General features: G+C 48.5%; 1 protein-coding gene across 8 annotated transcripts in view; it reads left to right on the top strand.

The window, feature by feature from the left end:
• Nucleotides 1-13,893, top strand: part of UBR4 (ubiquitin protein ligase E3 component n-recognin 4) — a 138,550-nt gene that overhangs the window by 50,039 nt on the left and 74,618 nt on the right. For 4 of the 8 annotated variants that reach the window (XM_083750008.1, XM_083750009.1, XM_083750010.1 and 1 more), the window contains exons 48-52: nucleotides 1,013-1,229; nucleotides 3,144-3,360; nucleotides 5,938-5,970; nucleotides 10,372-10,435; nucleotides 12,004-12,138. In XM_083750008.1, the coding sequence (XP_083606134.1) occupies nucleotides 1,013-1,229; nucleotides 3,144-3,360; nucleotides 5,938-5,970; nucleotides 10,372-10,435; nucleotides 12,004-12,138 (666 nt within the window). The remainder of the gene's footprint in view (nucleotides 1-1,012; nucleotides 1,230-3,143; nucleotides 3,361-5,937; nucleotides 5,971-10,371; nucleotides 10,436-12,003; nucleotides 12,139-13,893) is intronic. The other 4 variants (XM_083750012.1, XM_083750013.1, XM_083750014.1 and 1 more) reach the window with 1 other exon arrangement.

Genomic DNA, 13,893 nt, shown 5'->3' on the forward strand with positions numbered 1-13,893 from the left:
TTGTTGGGTGGAATCTTTTTTTTGTACTTTAATGATTTGATTTGTTTTATATGTATTTTTGATTATGTTTTATTTCTTTTCATTTTTGTGGTAGTTATGTGTTATTCCTTTTGAAAAAACCTAATAAATATATTAAAAAATAAAATAAAAATGTTTTTGGGAGATGCTGGGAAGAGTACAGCAAATGTGCCTGCCAGGTGTCAATAGGCAGAGATTTCCAAATTGTAGGTGCTACCATGCTCAAAAATTGAGTTCTTACGAATTTGGGACAGTTGTTATGTGACATGTGGAGCAGTGCCAGTGCTGCCGATCGAAGCGTTCGAGTGAGCACATGTGAAGTAATGCAATCTCGTAGGTAAACTGGTCCCAAGTTGTTAAGGGCTTGGTCTGGCAGCAAATCAGCAAGCAGTGCAGACCTCTGAGCACAAGATGTTCTATGCCAGCCTTTCTCAACCTGTGGGTCCCCAGATGTTGTTGAACTACAACTCCCATCACTCCTAGCTAGCAAGGCCAGAGCTCAGGGATGATGGGAGTTGTAGTCCAACAACATCTGAGGACCAACAGGTTGAGAACCGCTTATGCCATGGGTAGGCAAACTAAGGCTCGGGGGCCGGATCCGACCCAATCACCTTCTAAATCCGGCCTGCGGACGGTCTGAGAATCAGCATGTTTTTACATGAGCAGAATGTGTCCTTTTATTTAAAATGCATCTCTGTGTTATTTGTGGGGCATAGGAATTCGTTCATTTCCCCCCTTCAAAATATAGCCCGGCCCCCCACAAGGTTTGAGGGGCAGTGGACCGGCCCCCTGCTGAAAAAGTTTGCTGACCCCTGTTCTATGCTGACAAGGTTTCACTCCTGTCGGTGGTCACGCTGCAGCATTCTGCACTGACTGCAGCTTCTGGATCAAGCATGAGGGAAGCCCCACGTAAAATACATTGCAGTAATCTAGGCCTTTTGCACTACCTATTCCTCCTCCACCTTCATTAACGGTGCCTTCCCCTCTCCCGCAGCCTGGCGGCTTCACCATCGAAGTGACCAACAACAACAGCACCATGGTGATGACCGGCATGAGGGTCCAGATCGGGACTCAGGCCATCGAGCGAGCCCCTTCCTACCTGGAGATCTTTGGCCGCACCATGCAGCTGAACCTGAGCCGGCCACGGTGGTTCGACTTCCCCTTCACCCGAGAGGAGGCCCTGCAGGCAGACAAGAAGCTGACCATCTTCGGTAAGGTTCCCGAGGTCCCCCCCGTCCACGTTTTAAACTGTTGACTTTTGGTAATTTGTCTGTTTCCAGATCCTCTGGCAGACGCCACCAACTGAGAGATCTTTGTGCTTCTGCTTTACAGTGGACCCGCCACTTACGCAAGGGTTGGTTTCCAGAGGTCCACACACAAAGGCAAAACCATTGGAACCCCCAGAACGCGCCCCCCCCCGTACACAATCACCCCTACCTGTCCAGAGTGGGCCTTGCCCTCTGCCTTGCTTACTGGCCTCTGGGAGTCTCCCACCTCCTCCTCAAAGCCTCGTAAGCAAGGCGGAGGGTTTAAAAAGCTCTCTCTGTGGTGGGTTTCCCCTGCTGCCCATTAATTAATTTATTTTTCGGCCATGTGCCTAAGGTTGTGATCACGCAAGAAGATTATGCATGAGTTGCGGGCCCGCTGTGTTTGTTTATTGCATTTAATACACACACACATATATGTTAGCTTCTTACAACATATAACATCATATACACGTAAAATAAAATATTGCACCCTAATCCCGAAGAGGGGAGTTTAGGCAATACATCCCAAACAGCATCCCGATAACATAATAAAGTTCTTGTTGCGGATTTTCATTCCATTAGTCACACCTGTTATGTTTAAGACAGCTTTATTTGGCTAAAGCAGCAGGTGTTGGGGAATGAATTCCAAAGGCCTATAAGGGCAGGTCGGCTTTTTATAAGCAACAACTTCATCAGGCACAGCAAACAATAACATTCCAGGAACAGAGGAAGAACAAGGTCATAAATTCATTCATTAGTATGAGCAAATCCCTTCACATGACTTCATGGACACCTTGGGTATTCCCCCCTCCCCCGAATCCTTTCTTAATATTTTCTTTTGCTCTGCATCTCAATTAACCAGCAACTCCCTGTTTGTGCAGGGGTTGTGTTCCGGGTCATGGTACCCATAAACCACCCCCTGCCCATTATACCCCCATCCCTCCCTCTTCCAGGTCCAAAACAAACCATGTGTCAGCGGTTGCATGTCAATTGGACGCTCGCAAAATGGTTCCCCCCCCCAATATATAGCAATAGTTTATCTGCTACACTGTCCCAAACAAACTTTCATGTTTCATGCTGCAGCATTCTGCACTGACTGCAGCTTCTGGGTCAAGCATGAGGGAAGCCCCATGTAGAGTACATTGCAGTAATCTAGGCCTTTTGCACCTTTTGATATACAGTGGTACCTCAGGTTACAGACGCTTCAGATTACAGACTCCGTTAACCCAGAAATAGTACCTCGGGTTAAGAACTTTGTTTCAGGATGAGAACAGAAATCGTGCTCTAGCGGCGCAGCGGCAGCAGGAGGTCCCATTAGCTAAAGTGGTGCTTCAGATTAAGAACAGTTTCAGGTTAAGAACGGACCTCCGGAGCGAATTAAGTACTTAACCCGAGATACCACTGTGCAGTTTTATGTTAAAAAAAAAGTTTTTACAGTGTGAGGGGAGTTGCCTGTTTTCATTTTTAGCCCTGTCTATAAGAAAGCCATATCAAACAGTTGCCAAAGAGTCTTTATGCTACAAGCCTTGCTCCAATTTTATTTTATTTGTCAATCCGCTCTACCCTGCCCCCCCGTGGGCTATTTGCCATACTTTATTGCATTTATACCTCATCTCCCAAGGGGCTCAAGGCAGCGTGCATGGTCCTCCCTCCTTCCTCATTTAATCCCCACAACAACCCTGTGAGGTTGGCTAGGCTGAGAGGCAGTGATTTGCCCAAGATTACCCCAGCAACCTTCATGGCTGAGGGGGTGGGGTGGGATTTGAGGCCTGACCTCTCAGCTCGTAGTCTGACACGCTAACTGCCACGCCTTGCTGGCTCTCCCTGCCTTGCTTGAAAGGTACGGAAAAAAGCCATGGCTCTTCTCCTCTCTTGCAGTCGGGGCGTCTGTGGATCCCGCCGGCGTCACCATGCTGGATGCCATCAAAATCTATGGCAAGACGAAGGAGCAGTTTGGCTGGCCGGATGAGCCCCCGGAGGATTTCCCGTCTGCCTCAGTCAGCAACGTCTGCCCCCCCAACCTGAATCAGAGCAACGGAACTGGAGACACAGAATCGGCTACTCCGGCAGCTGTTAGTGGCACTGTTCTCGAGAGGTAAATCTTCAAAACCGTATGTTCCCTTTTCGACTTACCACCCATCCTGTCTTCCTGCAGGTACCGTTTATAACTCCAGGAACGTAGGAGCAGTTTTGTGGTCTAGAACCCCTTTGGATTCTGTAATGGGGGGGGGGGTCAGGGCAGTGCTTTTGCTCTGAGCAGGCTGGATCCTCATTTCCCCACCCTCCAGGCCAAAGTTTGGCAAATGGGTGTGATTACTCACATAAACAATCCTCTGGTGTCGTAATGATGCCGGGAAATTGAACCCACCCACTGTATTGGGGGGAGAACCCTTTGCTCATCAGCTGATGGGCGTATGTGTGCTTAAATCTTTCTTTCTGTAAGGCTGAACTGCATGCAGGAGTTCCTTGCGAGGTTGTGGCGTGAGTGGACCAACTGAGCAAGATTTAGCCCCCCTCCCCAGCACTCAACCGCTGATGGGGATTAGATCCTGCTTTCTGCAGGAATCGATTGTGTATGCCACTTCACTGCAGGGAACCATGCAGAGCTGAAACCTGCCCTTCGCTCTGCCTGTCAGTTGGTGACATCTGGTGACTGACAGGTGGGTGTGGTTTTTTGGTCCTACAGGCCAAATCTGAACTCCTGGCGGGCCCAGATTGGGACATAGGCTGGAGGTTCCCCTCCCTGCTGTAATGGCTGTATTGTTGTGTGTTTGCACGTGTATTGAATGAATGGTGGCAGGGAACTTTACAAGAGCCCCCACCCCTGTGTCAGTTCATCCCTTACAGTGCAGCATGTAAAGATCCTCTCCCGCTCCTCTACCCTGGCAACGGAGGGGTTGTGGTGCCCAACATTCACCAGGCAAGTTCTGCACATCACCGCAGAAACGTCTCTCCATCTCTTCCTCCCTTTCCTCATTTTTCAGTCAGTCTCTTTTCCAGGGAGACCAGACTCTGCCATGCAGCTTTGAGGGAGGATGGGGATGAAAAGAAAGAACGAGGAATTAAAACTGTTGTCCCTAGAGGGCAGCAGTGCTCTAGGACAAGGGTTAGCTTGGCAACATGGTGTCCTCAAGGCATTGTTGGACTTCAGCTCCCATCATCCTCCCTGCCAATTGGCCTGTGCTAGCTGGCTGAGACTGATGGGAGTTGCAGTCCACCAACCACTAGACAGCACCACTTGCTTTTGAGACCCAACTCCCTTGTTCTCTCTCTCTCTGTGATTGGGAGGGTGGAGATGGAAGGAGCAGCCAGTGGCACTCATGGCAGGAGAGGACAGAGTTGGGGCGGCCACCTAGAGCCAAAAATATATGTATTTTGGGCAGAGAATATTCATCTGTGAGGCCAAACCAGCCTCAATGTGCGCATGTTTCTTATTTTTGCTAGAACCTGTGTGGCCTGCTAGTGTTGTGTGCTAAAAACAAGCATGGTGGTGTTGGGGGAAAAACAACAGCAGGGTTGGCTTTTGCCGCCCAACTCTTTGAGTCCCCCAAGTCCATGATTGGTCAGAGAAGAATGGAGGCAGGAAACAGTAGAAGGAAAGCACAGAGCTGGACCTCAGTGTGATGGAGTCGGTGGGGGACAGGGGAAAGTAGGTGCGGAGCAAATGGATACCCTTTGTAGTTCCTGGAGAGCAACAAGGCAGGAAAACCACCTCTTGGGTTTGGGAAACGTGTGAAGGACTCATGGCTCAGAGTGTAGGATGGATACACACACTCAGTGATGGACCCTGACATCCATTGACTAACTCCCATTCAGTGGCTGCTGCCAAATCACTGACACACAATCGCTGACACATGGCTACTACAGGGTTGTGTATATGTCCCGCAGTTGTTGTATCTTAAATTACAAATGTGAAATTCTTGCGCTGAGGAAAGCTCAGTTCTGTGAACTGCCAAAATAGATTCAGTCAGTCTGAGAATATTTCTTCTGTTCTTGTGCAACTTTAGTTCTGCAAGCAATCTTTAGCCACTAAAAAATCGTGTTTAGCATCCAACCCCCCCCCCCCGAACACAAACATTGTCTCTCAGATTTTAGCAGCCGTTAACCTGCTGACGTTCAAGTGCGTTTCCACACATATGAAGGCTAGACACCTAAAGAAAGGAAAACAGCAATATGAAATCTTGAGATTCCGAGGAAGCTGAGTTCTGTGATCCATTTTGCTTATTGTAGGCCCTTCTGCACATCTGCAGAATTGCGGCTTACGCATGTCCCATAATGGTTAACCCCACTGGAAATACAAGCAGTGTGTGAGGTGTTGTAGAATTTACCCTCGCCTTCTATAGCACAGAGCATCACCTTGGCTGGGGGTCGGGGATGCAGGGGGTGCCTCTCCGACTGGCCATTTCCTGCTCATTCTCTTCTCAGGCCTCCTCTTAATTCCTTTCAGCTAGTAAAGTAACTATTGCTTGAAATTGTTTCTGACCTTAGCCCCACTTCTCTCTCAAATACTTTCATTTAATTTGCCTGTTTCTCTTCCCTCCCCCTTTAATTTTTTTGGTATGGTTTGCTTAGGACATGTTTCTTCGATATTTTTCTGTGAGCTTCATATCTTTTTTTATTTATACGTGTATATACATATATATATTTTCCTTTTCCTTTGCTTCCCCCAAAGTTCTGAAACTGAGTCCTTAACCACCCTGGACCGGTTAGTATACTATCTTTTGTTTTTTCTCTCTCTCTCTGTGCACGAATGATTTTTTGCTTTATTTCTTGTGTGTGTAAGACAATAACAGCACATTGCTTTGATTTCTGTTGGTTGGTGTTTTCCTTTTTGAAAGCGCGTGTGCATAAAGCATAGATAATCTTGAAAAAGTGACCTTCATGCTGCTTTTTTTTACATTAGGACCTCTTGCATGGCAGATCAGCCAACCAAAAAACCCAAGCAAAATTGAACTGAGCTGCTTGTATCTTCTCCCGCTCGGCTTTCCCCCTCAATCTCTCTCCCCCTGCTCCTTTTGACTTCTGATTGGGAGAGATCTGCTAATCCTTGTCGGCAGCTAAATGCATTTAATTATTTTTTTAAATATTATACGTTGCTCCCCTCCCCCTGCCCAGGAATAAAGCCTGTCTGAACCAGCCTTGCAACAGAGGCCTGAGGCACACATAACACTAAGCTATGGTTTGTTGAACAAAACTATGGTTTGTTCAGTTTAAACTATGGTTTGTTCAGCCTATCGTTAAGCTAAACTTTGGTTCGTTGGTGTTATGTGTGAACCCAGCCCAGCAGTTTAATTCTGGCTTAACTATGGTTAAAGGTCACTCATTAACCGGGGATTGTAGTAGGTTTACAAACCTTAGTGAATGCTAACCGTAGCTTTCCATTACAAGCAAACCCCAGACCTCCTACTTAACTGTTGGTAAGGAGTTGTACAGAGCCATGAATGGAGAGCAGGGGGCAGGGGACCAAAGTGCTCTCAAGGTTTGGCTGCTCTTGCTGGTGCTTTCTAACTCTTCTGCGACGTTGCAAACTGATGTTCAAGAGATCTGCCCGATGCCTCAGCTTCAGCTTGTCAACCATGGTTATTCCTAGCCATGGTTTAGCGTTATGGGCAGGGCAAGCCCATAAAAGCTACATTAAAAAAAAATAAAAATCAGTATTGCATCTCCCCTCCAATAAAACCTGTTCAAACATTCCATAACCCAGCCTCCAATCTCAGCAAATGGAACATAACTTACTTGCAAGAAATCAGTCTTTTAGTGTGACCCGTTCTCTTGCACTCCCTGCCTGTCGATATTAGGCAGGCACCTTTGTTTCACTGTTTATGATCCTCTAGAAGCTTGGTGTGTGTGACCCAGGAGAGCGCCTTCCTCTGGGGGAACCACTCCCCACTGAGCTGTGCCTGGTGCCTTCCCTGTACAGCTTTCGGCGAATCCCGAGACGCATCCATTTGCCCTTGCCTTTGACACTTGAGACGTGTGTGTTTTTGGGGTTTTTTAATTTCTAATTTTCAGGTGGTTGTGTATCCGCCCTGAGACTTTCAGGTGAAGGGCGGATCATAAATCTTAACAACAACAGCAATAATAGCACCCAGATATACCATTGGGGATCGGGATGCGGGTGGCGCTGTGGGTTAAACCACAGAGCCTAGGACTTGCCGAACAGAAGGTCGGCGGTTCGAATCCCCGCGACGGGGTGAGCTCCTGTTGCTCGGTCCCTGCTCCTGCCAACCTAGCAGTTCGAAAGCACATCAAAGTGCAAGTAGATAAATAGGTACCACTACGGCAGGAAGGTAAACGGTGTTTTCATGCACTGCTCTGGTTCGCCAGAAGCGGCTTAGTCATGCTGGCCACATGACCCGGAAGCTGTACGCCGGCTCCCTTGGCTAATAAAGCAAGATGAGCGCCACAAGGCCAGAGTCGGTCACGACTGGACCTAATGGTCAGGGGTCCCTTATACCATTGGGGATTGGACCTGGGACCTTCTGCATGCAAAGCAGGTTCTCTGCTACTGAGCCCCATCTCTGGCCACTTCAGCTAGCATCTCCCTTGCCTGAACTTCTGGTCTGTCTCATCTTCCCTCTCCCTCCTCCTTCCACCCCTCGCTTACATCGTGCTGCTTCTGCATGGACCGAAGGAGCATACATTTTTGTGGGCAGGGCGGCTGTTCGGTTTGCAAGCTCTGAGCAATGCGGCAACATGAGATAGAGCCACGATTGTAATCACTGTTTAAGAGTTTTCCCCATTGTGCAATCGGTGTGCGTAGCACAACGAAGAAGAGCGTGGGTCTGTGCTTCCAAGGAGCTTACAGTCTGAAAGCAGACACAGTGGAGATGGGAGAAGAAGGGGAGGATAATGCTAGAAAGGGGAAGGAGAGGCAGTCATATCAGTTACAAGTACTTGGGCTGCACCAAGGAAGCCGCTTCCCTTGTGGACTAGCATCTTGTCAAATCCTGAAAAGTCTGCTGCATTTGGGCTTGGCGTGGGCAGTTCCACAAGAACACTGAAAGAGCGTTGGTTGGATTAAGGGTTAAACTCAGTGTCAGTCCTGCTCAGAATAGACCCACTAAAATTAATGGGCATTGCCCACTGATTTCAGTGGGTCTGCTATGCATAGGACTTACTGTATTTTTCGCTCTATAAGACACAGCAGACCACAAGACGTCTTGCTTTTGGAGGAGGAAAACAAGAAAAAAAATATTCTGAATCTCAGAAGCCAGAACAGCAAGAGGGATCGCTGCGCAGTGAAAGCAGCAATCCCTCTTGCTGTTCTGGCTTCTGTGATAGCTGCACAGCCTTCATTCGCTCCATAAGACACACACACATTTCCCCTTACTTTTTAGGAGGGAAAAGTGAGTTTTATAGAGCAAAAAATACGGTAGTTGGATTACAATCCAGTCTCTCGCATTTGGTTACCTCCGCTCATTCATGAAACTCACTGGGTGACCTTGGGCCAGTCGCTGCCTCTCAGCCTAACCTACTTCACAGAGTTGTGGGGATTAAATGAGGGGTGGGGAAAACTGCATATGCTCCTTAGAGGGAATAGGTGGCTTCTAAATGCGATAAATAAATGTACCCATTCTTCTGACAGGAAGACAAAATAGGGAAGTATTATAATTGTGTGTGTTATAATTCTATGGCCCAGGGCTTAAAGATTATTGTTATTTTCTTAAATGAAGTTGTTGCCAAAAAAAGGCGGGTGTTGAATATTTGTGTGCAATGGCTGCTGGAATCTCAGAAGCTACATTTGGGTTGTGTGCATCTCCAGATCACTTCTGCCTCAGGTTTGTCAGAGCTGCATGAGCTTCCAGGAAGCTTGATTTATTTTTTCTTGGGAAGTGTTACCGGTCCTCCTTGTCTTCTCGATGAATTCTCAACCATTTTCTTCCCCACAACTAAAAGCACCCAGTGGTTCTAGCTTTTCCTTGTTGTGGAGTTGCTCCTGGACCTCCTGATTATTTTAGTAGTCCACTTCTGCACCCTTTCCCCCAGTTCTATGACATCCCCCTTTTTTTCTCTTTTGAGATGGGGCAGCCAGAACCTCCCCCATAACTGCATTCTTTATTTGTCTTGCCAGCCTGACGCGTGGGAAGCTGCCTTATACTGAATCAGACCCTTGGTCCACCTAGCTCAGTATTGCCTGGCACTGACTGGCAGCAATGGCTCTCCAGGATCTTAAGCAGGGTTTTCTCCCAGCCCTACCTGGAAATGCTGTGCAGAGCAGGTGCTCTACCACTGAACTACCACCCTTCCCATAATGCAACGGGATGCTCTTTTTTCCCCGAGTTAAAAAATAAATAAATTGTGGAAGTGACGTTTCCTCTCTACAGGCAACCAGGTGGGTGATTGCTTGCATCCTGGAGAGATTTATGGGTGTGTTTTTTTGCCAGAGATGTGCCAGATCTGGGCTTTTTTGAGTGCTGTTCCTCACCGTCTGCCATTCAGTTTTGCTGAAAAAGATGTTATAATATTCTGCATTTTTTGACGGGGGAGAGTGACCTCTTTGGGAACAGCAAACGCCCCCTAAAGCCCCTCTGAGCAGCCTCTTTATATGGCTCTCCCTAACCCCCCTTCTCCGCAAAAGTACATGTCACGCCACCCCTTGATCTGCTCCGCACGTGTGTGCGCTTCTCCGAGCAGAAGAGGGGGGAGGCGTGCTGATGAATCAGCCCTGTCAATGCCATCCAAGTTATCCCTGCTGCAGGCTGTGTAAGGAGAAACGTTCTTATCCTCTTTGGGGAGAGAAAAGCCTCTCTTTCTCCCCACCCTCCCCATGGATTTGCAGAAGCGGCCCTAAGTTTTTTCTCTGAGCGGGAGCCAGGTTTAACTCTCTGGTCTGCAGCACAATGAATGAGATATGCACGACGCCTGTGGCAGTATTTTTTATTTTATTTTTTTATACATTTATCTTGCTGCGATTCCTTTCTCTCTTTTGGTGGCGCCGGCAAGGGACTTGGCATCTCTTAGCGCTCCCTCTCTCCCTCCCTCTCTCTTTCTGAGCCACCCAGAGCTGCTGCTTGCCATGAAGCAAAGAAATAAATAAATCTTAAGGAGTCTTGCCTTTTTTTTCTGAAACCAGCTTTCTCCTTCGTTTTTTTACCCCCTCCAGGCTAGTAGTCAGTTCTTTAGAAGCTCTGGAAAGCTGCTTTGCCGTCGGACCAGTCAACGAGAAGGCAAGTAACTTTTCTTGAGGTTTTGGGAACGTTGCGGGTTTAGCTTTGGGGTGGGGAGGGCGGGAGGCGGATGCACAGCAAAGGGGATCAGCCACCCTCTAAGCCCTGATCTCCCCTCCACCCACCCACCCCAAAAGTGTCCTTATTTGCTGATTTGACTTTGATGCCGCTGGAAGCGGAGATCTGTCAGGAAAGCTGCCTAGCCAAAAAAAGAGAGAGGGAGAAAAGGGTTTTTTTTGGAGCTGGGTTTGAAAGCCAGTGTTCACTTCTCTGATCATTGCTAGCAGGGAGACATTTGTTCCTGCACCAGAGGATTTTTTTGTGGGGGACGGTGGGCTTGTAGGAGACCTGGACTTGCTGGGTCAGACTTTACTGCTGCACTCCAAATGTCTGGTCTCCATCAGTGGCTCATTTGGGAGACTTTATAGCAAAGGGCCTTTCTGGCCCTGGGGGCCAGATCTTTATCTAACAGCCTACAGGATAACCTTGACAGCTGTTTGACCCCTCCTGCCAACTCTGCAGTTCCGGGACGGGCAGGCCGGACCACTCACCTATCGACTCACTTGACAGCATTCTGCCCTTTGGAGGAAGATAGTGACCAAGCAGGATTGAACTCCCCGCCCATCAGCTGGTGTGTTTTGTGCAAAGATCCCCTGAAGAACCAGTGTACATACCTGAGCTAAGCAAGATTGAACACCCGCCCTCAACAGATGGGCCAGGGGCATAGGCGTTGCTGGGGGGGGTAGCTCCCCCCCAAATCCTCAAAAAGTATTAAAAAGCATTAAAAATACTCAGTTCTGCAGGGGTTGGGTATGCACACTGGTTCCCCAGGGAGAACATGCGCAACTGAACCAAACAGGATTTAACTCTCCCTCGTTCCCGACCGCTGGGGTTACATCACCCCATTGACAAGTGGATATAGCTTAAGGAAAACTGGAGCCCCATGGGCCAGAGGCACCCCCCCCCCCGCTTTATTTGGTAGTTGACAAACACATTCAGGCCTTCCAGGGTCCCAAGTTACTGTATTTTTCGCTCAATAGGACGCACCGGACCATAGGACACACCTTGTTTTAGAGGGGGGGAACAAGAAAAAAAAATTCTCCCCCTCTCTGCTCAGCACCCTTCAGCGAAGCGGCAGGAGAAACAGAGCCCCTTCCATTTCTCCTCCCACTTGACTGAAGGGGCACTGCGCAGCTTTCCCTCTCTGCTGAAGCCAGGAGAGTCTTGCTCTCCTGGCTTCAGCAAAAGGAACCTGAAGCCTGCGGAGCGCAGTGGGAACTCGCGCTGTGCTCCGGAGGCTTCGCGTTGTTATCGCTGAAGCCAAGAAGCCTGCATTCGCTCCCTAGGACACACACACATTTCCCCTTAATTTTTGGAGGGGAAAAGTGTGTCCTGTAGAGCGAAAAATACGGTAAGCTTCCAAAGAGCCGTGTTGTTGTTGTTTGTCTACAGCCAACTTTATGGGACTGTTTACTCTTGTTTCCTGCCTTTCTGCCTGATGATGCTTTTGGGTGGAAACTCCCAACTTCAGAGGCACCGCTAGCTCAGTTTCTGTGCCCCGTTTACAGGAGAAGAGCAAGGCTGCCGCTCAAGAGTTGGCTACCATGCTTCTGTCGACGCCAGCCCCTTCCAGTGTCCAGCAGCAGACCAAGAGCCTCCTGGCCAGCCTCCACACCAGCCGCTCGGCCTACCACAACCACAAGGTAAAGCCACAGAGCCATCTTCATTCTCCTACCACACAAACCTTTGGGGTTCCATGTCCCAGGCGCCAATGGCTTCCCTGAGTTTCCCATCCTTGACAGATTTATTTTTGGCTTTCTTGTGTCACAGATAAACCCTTGCGCTTCCCTGTAGATGCTGCAGAGGGGTCTGGGCTGGCTTTCAGGAGCTGTTCCCTTGAGGCCTCCCTGTCTGCAGCTGTGGAGAAGGGAGGGTCTGTATGTTCCAAAACAGAGGTAGCCGTTGCCGTGCTGCTCTCCTGATGCTGCTGAACTTACATCACCCAAACCAGCAACATCTGGGGCATAGCTGTCAACATTTCCCTTTTTTAAAGGGAAATCCCCTTATTCTGAATAGGATTCCTCAGAAGAAAAGGGAAAAGTTGACAGCTATGATCTGGGGGGGGGGGGGTGTACCACAATTGGCTGTCCCTGCCCTGGAACAACTCCCCGCAGATTCACAGAGGTAGTGGTGGCAGGTGTGGAAGAAAACCAAGCCTTCACTTTGTGATTAGGGCAACACAAGGCAATTGTGTTGGAGAAGAGACCCTCACCAGCATTACTCCTGTCTGAACTGATCAACGTGGCGTTCTTCTCTCATATACAATGCTTAACTGCTTTTGCAACGTTAACACTACCTGGTTAATAAGAAAGCACAATAAACTAGTTTTGCAGGGAAAACAACAACAAGAAACCCTCAAACATTCCTCGCTTCCTTCATCCTTTCTTTCCCACCCTCATGCTGACTCTCTTTTACACTCTGAGGGAGATGTGGCTTTAAGAGAGAAGCAGGCTTGGGCTTATTACAGGTCCAGGTCCTTGAGACCCCAGACCTATCCATTTTGCTTCCACTAGCAGCCTCACTGAAGGGACACGGGTGGCGCTGTGGGTTAAACCACAGAGCCTAGGACTTGCCAATCAGAAGGTTGGTGGTTCGAATCCCCGCGACGGGGTGAGCTCCCGTTGCTTGGTCCCTTCTTCTGCCAACCAAGCAGTTTGAAAGCACGTCAAAGTGCAAGTAGATAAATAGATACCGCTCTGGTGGGGAGGTAAATGGTGTTTCCGTGCGCTGCTCTGGTTCTCCAGAAGTGACTTAGTCATGCTGGCCACTTGACCTGGAAGCTGTATGCCAGCTCCCTCGGCCAATAAAGTGAGATGAGCGCCGCAACCCCAGTTGGCTACGACTGGACTTAACGGTCAGGGGTCCCTTTACCTTTACCTTTAGCAGCCTCACTGAGGTGCCCTCAAGCAGTTTGGAAAAACTACAGCCGGGGCGGGGGGGAGCCTCCTCCAGTGGACTCTTGTCTCTGGCCTTCCCTGTAGAGCGACTCAGACATGTGAACTGTCTTGGGTTAACCTCCCCCCGCAGTTCAAGTGCACTGCTCAGAACGAGGTGGGTGTTTGGTCTCTTGCTCAGTCCGGGATTTGCTCCTGAGCCTTCCTGTCCTCTGTCCTTTTTCTTTTTTTAAAAATTGATTAACAGTCAAAAGTGCAAGCATAACAGGAAGAAAACAAAGAACCAGAGATTTAAACCGTAAAGCATCACAGGCTGGAAGGCTATTCAAAGTTACAGCTCAGCTCCAAAGGGATAAGAAAGTATTAACTCATACAAAGAATCCTTTTGCAAATAATAAAGATTTATAAAAATAGAAGTATTCTCCACCTGTGTGTTCCTTTATAGAGCCTTTATTCTCAATAATATAGTCTTAAGTGAGCCGTACATTCGCATATACTGGTGAC

The sequence above is a fragment of the Podarcis gaigeae genome (genome assembly GCF_964106915.1).
Source record: "Podarcis gaigeae genome assembly, chromosome: 8".
Taxonomy (NCBI): domain Eukaryota; kingdom Metazoa; phylum Chordata; class Lepidosauria; order Squamata; family Lacertidae; genus Podarcis; species Podarcis gaigeae.